A 13,308-nucleotide genomic window follows, 5' to 3' on the forward strand; every position below is an offset into this window, starting at 1 on the left:
AGTAGGGTTCAAATTTTAGGTTCAGGGACTTCAAATTCTACTTTAAGCGTTCGGTATTGCAGCTTACCTTCCACCTGCAATTGTAATAAAGACTTTACCCATTTTCAGTAGCAATGCTGTTTTGGTTGTCACAAAAAATTACAGTTGGGTTCAAGTAAACGTTACTGTTCCTGTTCTCAAGACCAGCCGGGTATGTGCGTAACTTTAACGACTATGAAATTTTAACATCACTGCTGTAAAGTCAGAAAATGGGGCTTGTCCGGTTGTTTATTACTGAACCCATGGGTGTCTGTGTGTTCCGCTTCTACTGAAAGATCAAATAAATCATTATATCAAAAGTATTCTACATCACAAATACTGATAGCATCCAAGCAATGCAATTTAATGAGTGTGTTCCAACAGACATGTTCATCTATTAAGAGTTTCCAGCACCCTTTCATGCTTGGATCCCCTAAATATAAGACCTGTCTAAAGTAGAACAAGACAAGTAAATCACTTAAACTCGAGAACTGGGGATAGCTGAACCTGCCACCCTCACACACTGGTTGTGTCTTTCCCAATATTCATCAATGTAAATCATAACTATAATTACTGCAGCGTTTAATTATTGATTAAGATCTGTGTCTGGGTTTTTACCTGGAGCTATAGCATTACACCTGGGTTGATGAAAATGATGTGAGAATACTCGATGCAGTAGACGTGCGAAGCAAATGCACCTTGATATTTTATCTCGGGCTGATTTATCTCATAAAGCACAGAATACCGCATTAGGGCACGACTTGACATTTGGAGTATTGTTTTGGAGAATTGTGCAGTGTCACAAATGCATGCAGTATTTTACTGATACAGAATTGTGGCCTGAGGATGTAACAGGCACGTCGGCCTAAATCGGAGCGTATACAAGGTTCCGGGGGACGACCTGCTGACCAACCGTCTTTGCATGTCCCTTTCAGTTAGTTTGCTGCAAGACCATCGAGTCTTTTTTGTAGACATGTCTGAAACTATGGAGACTTCTTCATAACCTGGCTAGCCATGACTTTGGTGAAACTATTACTAGTGTGTGCATGGCTCTAGCACACACTGAGAGTGCTTCATGCCCTAGTTCACGATGTAGACGGGGATAACTATAAACATCACTAGGCCCTTTGTCTGAGAAATCATCCACGACAGATGTCGGTGACGGAAGGCCAGATGTTAGCAGCTGCTTTAAACATTGTTCTGTATCTTCATGCACAAGGTAATAAACCTCGAACGTATCTGGTCTACAACATTTCTAGAGAGCTTAGTGATGCTTCCAAAGTTGATCAGTAAACGTAGCCTGCTGTCAAAGTCAGACATACGAGAGGTCACGCCTCTCAATTGTGTCAACACTGCTGCTTATTATTGTCCTTTCCAAACTTTCTGGGAAATCGCGCTGATGTGATCTAACGGTGTGTAAACATCTGCAGCCCCCCGTGGATGGTTTATTTATTTATTTATTTCCAAAAAAATATGACATTTTGTAATCTTTAGTTTGTCTTGTCCGTCCTCTCGCTTATTATTTTCTTCCTCTTCGTCATCGTTGTCTTCTGTCTCACCCAGGTCAAGCTGGTCAGAGCCACTAGTGAGCAGGGCATCAGTAGGGCTGAATACACACCCGTATGCTGAGTCCTTGTGTCCCTACATCACACACACACACACACACACACACGGTTTGTGAATGAAACCTTTTAATATTAAATTATTTTTTTAGGAATTGTGCTGTTGCTAAATATTGAATATTCATAAGCCTTTACAGTCCAGTCTCAAAAGGCCCACACACACACACACACACACACACACACACCACACACTCTATGCACATGAGAGACCTAAACAGTTAACACTCACCTGTAAACACTTTACACACCTGCCGTCTGCCATGTCCCAGACTCTCACCTGTGAGAGCGAGAAACATTTCCCATTATGATTCTGCGTCTCTGTGTGCGCATGTGTGTACGAGCTCTTACCTTGTCCCCTTCGGCAGTGGATGCTAGGACTGATCCGTCTCTACAGAAAGCCACACACTTCACCCACACACGCTCACCTCCACCCAGCACGAACACACACTCACGCCTCTGCAGTGACCACACACGCACCGTTCCATCCCACGAACCGGATGCCTGGAACACACACAATCGCAACCAGGATATCTGACTTCTGCCGACCATTTCAGTATGAACACACACCTCTCTGTCGTCACAGCGGCCCAAAATACTAATACATGACTTAAAACATTCATCTATTGATAAAGAGAAGAGGTGATGAAGAAAATCGATGTGTGGAATGAATGATACTGTAGCGAGTGTCTTCCCGTCTCTCCAGGACATTGTAATTTCGCCCAAACAGGATGTAAGTGGAAGTAAAAGCATGACGTGGTTTTTAGTCTGTCTTTTGTGTGTATGATGTTGCATTTCAAAAGACCCGACACACAGGGGCCAATCATCACCATGCTGCCTCGTGCTGATTTGTACATTATTAGTGCTGCCAATCATGAGCAGGAACTAACTTCCACATATCGGGAACCTTCAGAACCAGAAGAGAAGCCACTGTAACAAAAGAACACGCACAGCTTTCAGGTACCAGATGTTCCAGTAGTTTGTACAGTGGAAAAGGGAAAAGGTATTGATATTCACCAGAATAGTAGCTAATAGAAAACACAGGTCTTTTTTGGATTTTTTTGGAAAATTGAAGCTCACCAACATCCCAGTGGTGGAGAAGCAGAGACAGACCACATTCCCCCGATGCCCTGTTAAGGTCACGACCTCCTCATCGCCACTGAGACTCCACAGTTTCGCAGTGTGATCCCATGAGCCTGTGGCCTGGGATCACAACACACACAGCCTTCATCACTACACAAGCATGAAATATACCAAACACAATAATATATGCATGAGTTATATCAGTGACTGTATATGTGGGTGGATGTCATACAAGGGATTCAAAAGTGAAGCCAAAATGTCTCTGAGGCCCTCTAGTGGCTGGCTGCGGTATAATTTTTAGATTACACAAATTTCCACAAATTATTTTTAGGAGTTAAATTGACCTTGATATTTCTCACAATATTTTTCCTTACAATAAATGCATTTTATAAGAGTTATTTGATGATAAATAAAGGGCATGGTTGATGTGGTGAGTGACAGTTTTGGGTCGGGCTAGAAATGACGGTCAATTAGGAAACCTAGTGCCGGGTCCAGTATGGACTAACCAAGCAGGGCTTAGTCTGATTATACTAATACTATTTATCTCTATATTTGGCCATATTTTCCCTTCAAATAACATTAACCAGTGTACTGTTTGTAAGACGGCTAACATTGGCTATCAAGCCAAATTACATGATGAAAAGGTTACTGTCCACGCAGTGTCTACGTAATACTTACATTACAACTGCAGATTTTTCATTCAGACTTTTTCTGCTTGCTGCTCTTTCTCAACAGGCATGCTGGAAGGTGTATGTACATATGCATGTATATATGTATATATATATATATATATGTATGTGTGTACCAGCCACTGTGAATCTGTGGAGAATGCACTGCTCTGAACAGCAGCACTGTGACCACAGAACTGCCTCAGTCTGAGTCCAGTCTGAACAACAACAACACAATAACAACACAATACTTAATCAAGTGAAAACGTAGCACACAGCACAAGACAACAAATCCTCAGATTGTTTTCTACTGACTATGTCTCTAAACAAGGCTAACTGCAAGAATGGAAGCCGTTTTGGTGGCTCATGATGGCCCAACACCTTATTAACACACTTTATGTTGGATTTCCGTTCATTTGTCACCAGTGAAGTTAATAACAAACAATAAAAACAACAACAACAACAACAAATAAACTAGAAACACTCACATGGATGTCCCAGAGCAATGCTATGTTGTCCCACCCCCCTGATACCAGGCTTCGGCCGTCGAGACTGAAGGTCACCGTCTCAACACTTCGCAAGTGACCTGAACAATAGCTTTAGGTTATTTTGATTTTCTTCACTAAGATGCATGCTTTAAATGCTATTATTGCAACACGAGGTGGACATGATCAAAGAAGTCTGCACCTCTCAAATATGTTACTTGACGTCACAGTCGTAGTGGCGGGTTATTTATTTAGGGGGCAGTTGAACATTGTGGCAGCCATGTGGCCACGCCCCTAAGCAGCAGGTACAAACAAGAACAAGACAGGATTAAACCGTCATAAAGCTGTTTAATCCTGTTCTCTTCTCGTCTGAAGGAGATTCAGGTGCCTTATTCAAGCAGTTATATTTGAATTCAAACAAACCTGTCAAAATGTGAATGCACTGGATGGGTGACGTGCTCCAGACACGTGTGGTACAGTCATGTGACGCGCTCGCGAACAAACAGCCGTCTTTGGAAAAAGTGCACCGTTTCACCGGCCCTGAGCGTCAGAAAATCACACACGGACTGTTAGTTTAGAAAACCTCGCGACACCTGAAACAACGACATCCTTCTGATGATCCAGACCTGTGTGACCATGTACTTTGGCCACGAGTTTCCCATTGGACAATCTCCACAGGTAAAGGCGGCCATCATCCGAGCACGTGAGAACGAGTTGACAGTCGGGCGAGAACGCGCAGCAATTCACCTGGATAATAATAATAATAATAATAATAATAATAATAATAATAATAATAATAATAATACTCATCATCAGTTTTACTTTTTCTTTAGTTAGTTACAGTTACATTCATATAGCGCCTTTCTAGACACTCAAAGCACTTTACATTGTGTGTGTGTGTGTGTGTGTGTGGGGGGGGGGGGGGGGGGGGGGTTCTCCTCAACCACCACTGGTGTGTAGCATCCACCTGGATGATGATGTGACGGCAGCCATAGTGCACCAGAACGCCCACCACACCAGCTATTAGTGGAGAGGAGAGAGATGGGGATTATTAGGGGACCAGGATAGAGGAGGGCCAATGGGGGGAATTTCACCAGAACACCAGGCGTTATACCCCTACTCTTTTACGATAAGTGTCCTGGGATTTTTCATGACCACAGAGCATCAGGACCTCAGTTTAACATCTCATCTGAAAGACGGTGCTGTTTTTTAGTACAGTACTGAGGTATTAGGCCCCACACAGATCACATGGTGAGCGCCCCCTGTTGGCCTCACTGATACCACTTCCAGCAGCGACCTTACTTTCCCGAGGAGGTCTCGCATCCAGGTACTGACCAGACTCAACCCTGCTTAGCGTCAGTGGGACACCAGGCGAGAACTGCTGGGAGATTTGGCTCTGGCCATATAAGAAATAAAATTCTAAATAAAATTCAAAATCACAATTTCAGCCTCAACAATTTATGTCCTCAAATATCATGTCTGAAAAATCTATTCTATGTTCAGTTTTATTTCTGCTTTTAGTGCTTTAACACTAGACGTTGTCCCAAAGCAGCTTTAGATCTGTAGATTTAGACATCGAGTTTAATGTAGATTGTAATTTATAATCAATAGAGTCAGATGCAACCGAGGCAAGGAAAAACTCCCTGAGACAACATGTGGAGTGTTACCAGACTCCAAAGGGAACACCCCCCCCCCCCCCCCACTTCTTAGTGTGATTACAAACCATTATTCTTCTACAACTGCATAGTATACAGTCAAAGTGTGTTGAAACGACGTTTATTATAAGCATCATAGTCTTTATGCACACGGAAGCAGTGCTTAGGTACACGTCTACAATATCCAGGTGAGATTATCGGCTGAAGAAAGGGCGAGACTTTTTGGCATACCCTTTTTGTTTTTGTGAAATGCAATCTATTCTGTATAATGCATGCAGCCTTAATGAATCATATGTGTATCCTATATACAGTACTGTGCAAAGGTTTTACGCACATGAAAAAGAATGCTGCAGAGCAAAAATGTCTTCAAAATGATGAAATGTTTCTATATTTAAATTTTTAAAAAAAAATACCGTAAAGAGCAGTAAACAGTAGTAAATGAAACAAAGTCATTATTTGGTGTGACAAAAAAATAAAAATAAAAATAGTAGTCTCGGGTAGAATTAATCCCACCAAGCTGCCACTGTTGGGCCCTTAAGCAAGGCCCTTAACCCTCAACTGTTCAGTTGTATAAAAATGATATAAACGTAAGTCGCTCTGGATAAGGGCGTCTGCTAAATGCCATAAATGTAAATGTAATTAATGCAGGTTTATAAGGACCTGAGCTGTGAGTGTTATTGAGCATCTTGCAGAACCAGACACGGTTCTTCTGGAGTCTTTGACCGTCACACTCGCTTCTTATTATTGCAGAGAAATCCTCCAGCCGTCGTTGTGTATTTTATAAGAGAAGTGTCTCTCACCACTTAACATGCTGCCGTGTGTACAAACATTCTTCTGTGACATTTCATTTTGTGCTAGAAAACTCATGTTTGGGAATCTAAAATGTTTTTTTTTTGTACTGTCTCGATAATGTACAAGTCATCAAATAAAAAAATCTAGAACAAAGTGTGTGCGAAAAAGAAATTGGGTGCCTAAAACTTTTGCACAGTACTCTATGTATCCTACATCGTATTGTAAATAGTATACATCCAATCATTCTCCAGAAGCAAATCTGATATTCCGCAAATGCAAACATGCTCTATAAATATTTAATAAAAGCGGTGCCACCCCCAAATGTATTCTTGTCTCCCCATTGCCACCCCACGTCTAAACACACGCGACTGCCGAAAACTTGCTTATACCTATACTTGTAATACCTATAGCTAAAACTATTTGTTTAAAAAGCGTACTACGATTCATTGCTATGATTGCTGCAGATTAGTAGCATTAAAAAAAAAAAAACCCCAAATGAGCAAAATAAATAAATAAACACAACAAACAAACAAATAAACAAATACACATTTAAAGTGTTATAGTCTACTACGTTATGGAGTCGAATTCTAATTCGACCTTCACCCACCTCTCCTTTGTGGCCTGAAAAGTAGGTGACTTGCGCAGCGATGCTATCCTTGGACCGATCCTGCCACATGGCTCCTCTTATGAAGAATTATACATATTTAAAAAATAATAATAGAATAAGAATAGAAATAGAATAGAAATAAGAACAGGTTAGTTCCTTATTACATCATTTAAAGTCGAACAGGAGCTTCAGCTGTAGGTGGAGGTGTTTACGGGTTCTTGGTATCCACAGTGATGGCCTGGTGAGAAGGGTGGACTGTGTTGATCATTAACAAGCCCCAGTCACACCCAGAAGACCTCGTTAAGAATTCATTTGAAACAAATCCGTCTCTCTCTCTCCCCGGGGCCTCTTACCAAACGACTCTGTTAACGAATGACCCGTGATTTGCAAGCACAGGCGACAAGTGGCTGTTCTCATGACATGCGTTTGTGCAGATGTTAACAGCAGGCTAGAAGTGATGTTTTCATGTCAGTGACACAATGTTCACTTCAGCCACCTGACCTCTGAGTCACAGCAGGCTTCTTAGCAGGATGCAGGCTGCACAGCAGCTCTGTAAACACACTGATGATGCAGGTTCGAGTGGTGTGATACTGTTTACCAGAAATAAAAACTTTGTGAGACCACAGGGACACAAATGCGTCACACACAGATGTTCATAAACAGAGAGTTTTTCTCTGTCTAGATCTGCTCCCCACGGAATCTTTGTGGTTCATATCGGATTATCATTTACACCTCTTTCCTTATCTTCCGCTATGTTTCATGTGCTACGTCAGAATCTGAGCCACTTATTACCCCCACTTATTCAATCGGACAGTCTGTGTCTAATTGACTTGTTTTGCTATTTTTCTGACATAAATTAGTCAAATAAAACAAAATGACAGCTAATTACCACTACTAACTACTATTAACATTTCCTTTACTGATGGTTATGATGCTGATTGAAAGTGACAAATGTGCTAAGAATGAAAAAAAAAAAAAGAACAAGAAAAAGAAGGTATGGGAAAGCAGAATGTGGAAGGGACTGGGTTATGTAAGTGCTGAGGAATTTTGCTGCCAGTAGTTTCTGGGAGTGTGTGTATGTGTGTGTGTGTGTGTGTGTGTGTGTATGCGAGAGAGAGAGAGAGAGAGAGAGAGAGAGAGAGAGAGAGAGAGAGAGAGAGAGAGAGAGAGAGAGAGAACACTTGTTTTTTTTGTGGTCTGACATCACAGCATGTTCAGAGGAAAAGAGGGTCTGGCCTTTTTTATTCTCCTCTTTGTGTGGATTAATAAGAGAAAACTGTTTGGTCTGCACTGATCCTTTGGGGAAACATTGAACTAATCAGTCGTCATGGCAAATACATCCATCATCCTCTTGTTGACTTTACTTGTGGTAGGAATGGCAGAAGGTAAAAACACATTTTATTTAATCATCATTTTAAGCACCTGTTGTTGTTGTTGTTGTTGTTTTTTGCATTTTATTATAGACTGTGTGGAATAAATACATGAGAAGATCATACTCACTGACATCTTGAGAAGTCTATAGTTATAACACTTCTATAACACTTCACTGCACTAGGACAATAACGATATTCAATGGACCAGATGAATTGTTTTAAACGAATGAATTCATTAATCAATCTGAATGTCAATACAATAAGTGGCGTGCGATTGCACATACCGTAGCACCGGATTTATGTTTAGTACTAGATTTCATATTGCGTTATTTATTTATTTATTATTTTCCTCATAACGAATATAAAAAAAAAAACAAAAAACGTTTTCTGGATTTTCATTAAAGGCCTCAGCATGTTTAATGTGTGGACGATGTCCAAGTGGGTTGTGTGTAGACATAACTACACTCACGAGCGTATAGACTCACATAAGGTGTGGTTTCAAATTGCCTGTCGCATACAAGTACCGCTGGTGGTGCTGTCAAAATTTCATGACCGTTTCCATAACTATAGGACGGACACTGCCTGCTGCCGATCGGTGCCGGTGTAAACCACAGCGATGCAGGAGTTGAGGATAGACAGTTGCAGACAGAACACAAGAAAGTGGCGGAAGTGCATACAGTGTTCCGTGTTCACAAAGAGAGAAATAAGACACAGGCATAGAGCGACCATTAAATGAAGAAATGATTGAGAACGGAGAGTTTAGCATAGCTATTGAAACCTACGTGGTGCTTGTAACGAACAATCAGTGTTCACCATGTGCATGATTTTCTTCGTAGTTACATCATGAAGACAGGCGAACATCTCCTCCACATGAAGTATGCTGAGGGCTAGTAGTGTGAAGTCCATCCAGTCAAATAAGAGCAAAATAATGTTTAATCTAAGAGAGCACCAAAATCCTAATTCTCCTTTCCTTTTTATTTAGGACAGAAACAGCAGAAAAATGGCAGTAACGTTACAGGCATTATCAGCCCAAGAACGTTCCAGGGTCATGCCATCCCCATTCAGCTTCCTCTTCCTCAAAATTCAACGGAAATGCAAACACGTTCCTTTGGAGCTGTTGGTCCAGCCCTTGTACTGTCGACCAACAGCAGCGCCTCATACCTCAGGAGTTCGTTGAGTACCCGAGCCATCCCGTCGATCTACGTGGTGGTGATTGTCATCGGAGTCCCTGCCAACATTGCCATTTTGGTCTCAATTGGCACCAAAGTACGTGTGGTATCTGCTGCCATCTTATGCTGCAGCCTGGCAGCTTCAGACCTTCTTCTCTTGCTCAGCCTCCTACTCAAGGCGCATTATCACTTTTCGGGGAACAACTGGACGTTTGGCGAAGCTGCATGCCGTCTCACCACCGCCTGCTTTTATGGCAACTTGTATTGCTCAGCAAACACTCTAGCATGTGTGAGCATCAAGCGCTACCTAGCTGTGGTGCACCCCTTCTTTTACAAAAGCCTTCCCAAGCGTTCCTGCACGGCCTGGACTAGTTTAGGTGTGTGGCTTGTGTTTTCATTGGCAATGTTGCCCAATCTTCTTGTTAATCAGAGCTACCACATCCCTCAGCTGGGTATCACCACATGCCATGATGTCCTTCCTGTAGATGTCAGTGCTTACAACTTCCTGGTGTATTATGCCATAGGGTTAACATTATTAGGCTTCCTGCTTCCCCTGTTTGTAACCGCAGCGTGTTTTGCCTCAATTGTATGGCATTTGAACCGTTCACACCATGACTGGAGCGTCTACATCAAGGCCAGCACTTTGGTTTTTCTCATCTTCATCATTTGTTTCAGCCCAAGCAGCTGCATACACTTCCTACACTACGTACGCATATACTCGAGCGGAGACGACAATTTCTACACCTACTTCAATGTGGTGGTCTGTCTCTGCTGCCTCCATTGCTGTTTGGACCCATTTCTGTTTCTGCTCATGTCTAGGACAACAGGCTCCAGGCTTTACTTTATGACTCGCAAGGGAAAGATGCTCAGCGTTTCCACTTAAATTCGAACATTTGTCTATACTAATGCCCCTTTATCGAACTGCCTTCTTAGAGTAAAGTGCCGAGACGTTCGGTTCTAAATGATGGAGAAGTTCATTTCTGGACCAGAAACAAACAAAAATAAGAAACCAGCAAGATCCATTGCATCTGGTATCCTTGAAGTTTTATGATCATTATATGTTTAGAAACTTTTTTCGATGATAACCAACAGAATGGAAAAACTGTGTGCTAATCCCAAATAAAATAGATGCGATGTGTATTTGTGTCAATAAGCACATTTGGATATGGGAGTAGAATCAGTTTTAATTTTAGTTTTAGTTTTGTGGGGTTTTTTTCTTTTTTTTTTTTTTGTATTATCTCTGCAACAGTGGGAAAGTGGAATTAGCATTCAGATCGGGTGTGTAAAGACTCAGCTATTTGGTTTCAAATGGTTATCCATTATACATGGACAAAACATGGAGAGCCATTTGAATAGTCAGGACTATAAAGGGCACATTGTACTACTGTGATTTGTGTGTGTGTGTGTGTGTGTGTGTGTGTGTGTGTGTGTGTGTGTGTGTGTGTGTGTGTGTGCGCGTGCTTATAAAGCGTGGAGGAGAAGGTTTTAAAAAGTTCAGCTCTACCCTTGTTATGAACGGGAAACCTGTATGTAAATATCTTTATGCTGTAGACAAACTGCACTTTAAAATAAAAAAATATATACTATCACTGATTTCTTTTTAGGCTGTGTTGTAATCGAGCTCTTACTTTACCACACACAATAAATGTATATCAATCTCAGTGAGTCAAAGACTATTTATTTATTTATGCTTCATGTGGTCCTAGCATATGTTTGTGCAACTCTAATATTTCCCTTGTGGCTTTGATTAGTCATAAAAAGAACAAGTGAAGTATGACTACCAATCTGAGCATGCCCCAGTGACCTACACTTTGTTCATCTGTCTCTGCGTCTCCTCCTCTCGCAGACTGTTTCTCTTTGTTACATCCTGCTTAACCTGAGCGCCGTTCAAATGGCTGTTAACCTAAAGTATATTTTGACTCTCATGACCTATGACCTTGTGTTCTTTTCTTCCTCCATACTTCCTGTGGCGTCATATGTTTATCTCCTTGCTGTTTTCCTCTCTGTTTCTCTGCAGGGTCAGAAACAAAGGCCAGCGATCAGTGTAAGACAAGGACGAGTAACTTGTGTTTATTTTACTGGAACGAAGACGGTGGAGGTAGTCGCAAGGACCACGTCTACAGACACTCGTGCAATGTGCAATGATTCAGACAATCTCTGGATCCACTGCAACCCTGAACAGGATAAAGCGGTTACTGGAGATGAATGAGTGTATGAATGTCATTAACTCTAAATACTGCAGAGGCAGATATATTGCACTTTGATGAATATGGAATGAACATTGATAGGTATAAAATTATCATTGATACACAGTCTCTTCTGAAAGTATTGGAATGGAAAATTCTATATTTTTTTGCTATGCACTGAAGACATTTGGGTCTGAGATCAAAAGATGGATATGAATTTCAGCTTTCATTTCCAGACATTTACATCTAGACATGTTAAACGACTTAGAACGTGATACCTTTAGTTTAAACCCACCTATTTGTAAAGTGATCAAAAATATTGGAACACGCGACTGACAGATGGTTTTTGTTGCCCACGTGTGTTAGATTGATTGTTTAAACAGTTAATAGCTCTGAAGGTCTACTTTTGGTTTGAGCCCTGGTTTCACCCTTTGAAGATTGCATTTGTTGTTAAAAAGGATAAGCCAAAATAAAGGCCAGGGAGCTGTCTGTGGAATAAAAGCAAGCCATCTGAGCCATTGCACAAGCATTGGGCATAGCCAATATAACAATTTGGAATGTCCTGAAAAACAAAGAAACCACTGGTGTAATAACAAACAGACTGGCCTGCCAATGAAAACATCAGTAGCTGGTTAAAGAAACAATGTGGTAGCTGTGAAGAAAAACCCCAAAATAACAGTCAGTGACATCACCAACATCCTCTACACAGCAGGAGTGAAGGTATCGCAGTATACCATTCAAAGAAGACTTCAAGAGAAGAAATATAGAGGCCATACCACAAGATACAAACCAATCGTCAGCAGTAAAAATCGGAAAGCCAAGATTAACCTCTACCAAAGTGATAGAATGGCCAAAGTGTGGGGAAAGAAAGGATCTGCTCATGATCCAAAACATCGGAGCTCATCGGACGTAGTGAACATGAACAGGCTCACTAATCTTTATCGATGATGTAACTCATGATGGTAGTAACAGAATGTATTCAGAAGTCTACAGAAACATTCTGTCTGCCAATTTACACAGAAATGCATCCAATCTAATTGGGAGGAACTTCACTGTGTAGCAAGACAACGACCCAAAACACACTGCCAACACAACAAAGGAGTTATTATACATAATACTATGTGTTATTTACTTTCATTTAATTCTAAGACTATATCTTCCCATACATTTTGTCCACCTAATAATTGGGTGGTCTGCCACCAAAAGTGCCATGCTCTAAGTTGTTTAACATATCTAGATGTAAATATAAGAAGATGAACGTGGAAATTCTGATCTATCGTCACTAGATGTTCATCTTTCGATCCCAAACTCAAATGTCTTCAGTGTATAGCAAAAACAAAAGAATTGGCCTTGCCGCTCCAATTCTTTTGGATGGGACTGTATGGAAAGCACACCAAGGGTTAGGTTTAGGGTTAGCACTCACTGTCCACTAAAGAAACATCCATACACTTGCACATTCATGAAATGATCTAATCAGCTGATCATCTACCAGCTGTGTAATGCACAAAATAACAAACACACCGGTCTCTAGAGTTCACACAAAATTGTACGCAAAAACCAACAACACTGAATGAACATCAGTTCTACAGGGCAGAGATTCCTTGTTCCTTGAGTGAGGTCAGATGGTTCCAGACGGGTTCGAGGTAACTCAAA

General features: G+C 41.2%; 2 protein-coding genes across 4 annotated transcripts; one reads left to right on the top strand and one right to left on the bottom strand.

The window, feature by feature from the left end:
- Positions 1-193: 193 nt before the first annotated feature.
- Positions 194-7,360, bottom strand: wdr38 (WD repeat domain 38). Of its 2 annotated transcripts, XM_047161614.2 has the most exons (10): positions 7,092-7,360; positions 6,928-7,003; positions 4,500-4,620; positions 4,297-4,413; positions 3,877-3,974; positions 3,526-3,606; positions 2,718-2,840; positions 1,989-2,141; positions 1,870-1,917; positions 194-1,659 (listed from the first exon to the last, which is right to left on the bottom strand). In XM_047161614.2, the coding sequence occupies exons 1-10, from the start codon at positions 7,094-7,096 to the stop codon at positions 1,468-1,470; spliced, it is 1,014 nt and encodes a 337-aa protein (XP_047017570.1). In that variant the 5' UTR covers positions 7,097-7,360; the 3' UTR covers positions 194-1,467. The 2 variants fall into 2 exon arrangements, with proteins under 2 accessions (XP_047017570.1, XP_017347655.1); XM_017492166.3 differs by having other exon boundaries at positions 6,928-7,360.
- Positions 7,361-8,087: 727 nt separating this feature from the next.
- LOC108278684 (proteinase-activated receptor 3) lies at positions 8,088-11,130 on the top strand. 2 transcript variants are annotated; one of them, XM_017492163.3, is made up of 2 exons: positions 8,088-8,312; positions 9,288-11,130. In XM_017492163.3, exon 2 carries the CDS (start codon positions 9,393-9,395, stop codon positions 10,350-10,352), a length of 960 nt encoding a protein of 319 aa, XP_017347652.1. In that variant the 5' UTR covers positions 8,088-8,312; positions 9,288-9,392; the 3' UTR covers positions 10,353-11,130. The 2 variants fall into 2 exon arrangements, with proteins under 2 accessions (XP_017347652.1, XP_017347651.1); XM_017492162.3 differs by having other exon boundaries at positions 8,089-8,312; positions 9,283-11,130.
- Positions 11,131-13,308: the final 2,178 nt, after the last annotated feature.

Source organism: Ictalurus punctatus, chromosome 18 (genome assembly GCF_001660625.3).
Source record: "Ictalurus punctatus breed USDA103 chromosome 18, Coco_2.0, whole genome shotgun sequence".
Lineage (NCBI taxonomy): Eukaryota > Metazoa > Chordata > Actinopteri > Siluriformes > Ictaluridae > Ictalurus > Ictalurus punctatus.

Excerpts from the sequence above, each read along its gene's own strand:
- wdr38 (XM_047161614.2), bottom strand. Across the intron at positions 3,607-3,876 it reads CATTGCTCTGGGACATCCAT|ACTGGACTCAGACTGAGGCA; the intron begins GTGAGTGTTTCT and ends GTTGTTGTTCAG. Across the intron at positions 2,142-2,717 it reads TCTCCACCACTGGGATGTTG|GCATCCGGTTCGTGGGATGG; the intron begins GTGAGCTTCAAT and ends TGTGTGTTCCAG.
- LOC108278684 (XM_017492162.3), top strand. The coding sequence starts at position 8,255 with ATGGCAAATACATCCATCATCCTCTTGTTGACTTTACTTGTGGTAGGA. Across the intron at positions 8,313-9,282 it reads TGTGGTAGGAATGGCAGAAG|GACAGAAACAGCAGAAAAAT; the intron begins GTAAAAACACAT and ends CTTTTTATTTAG.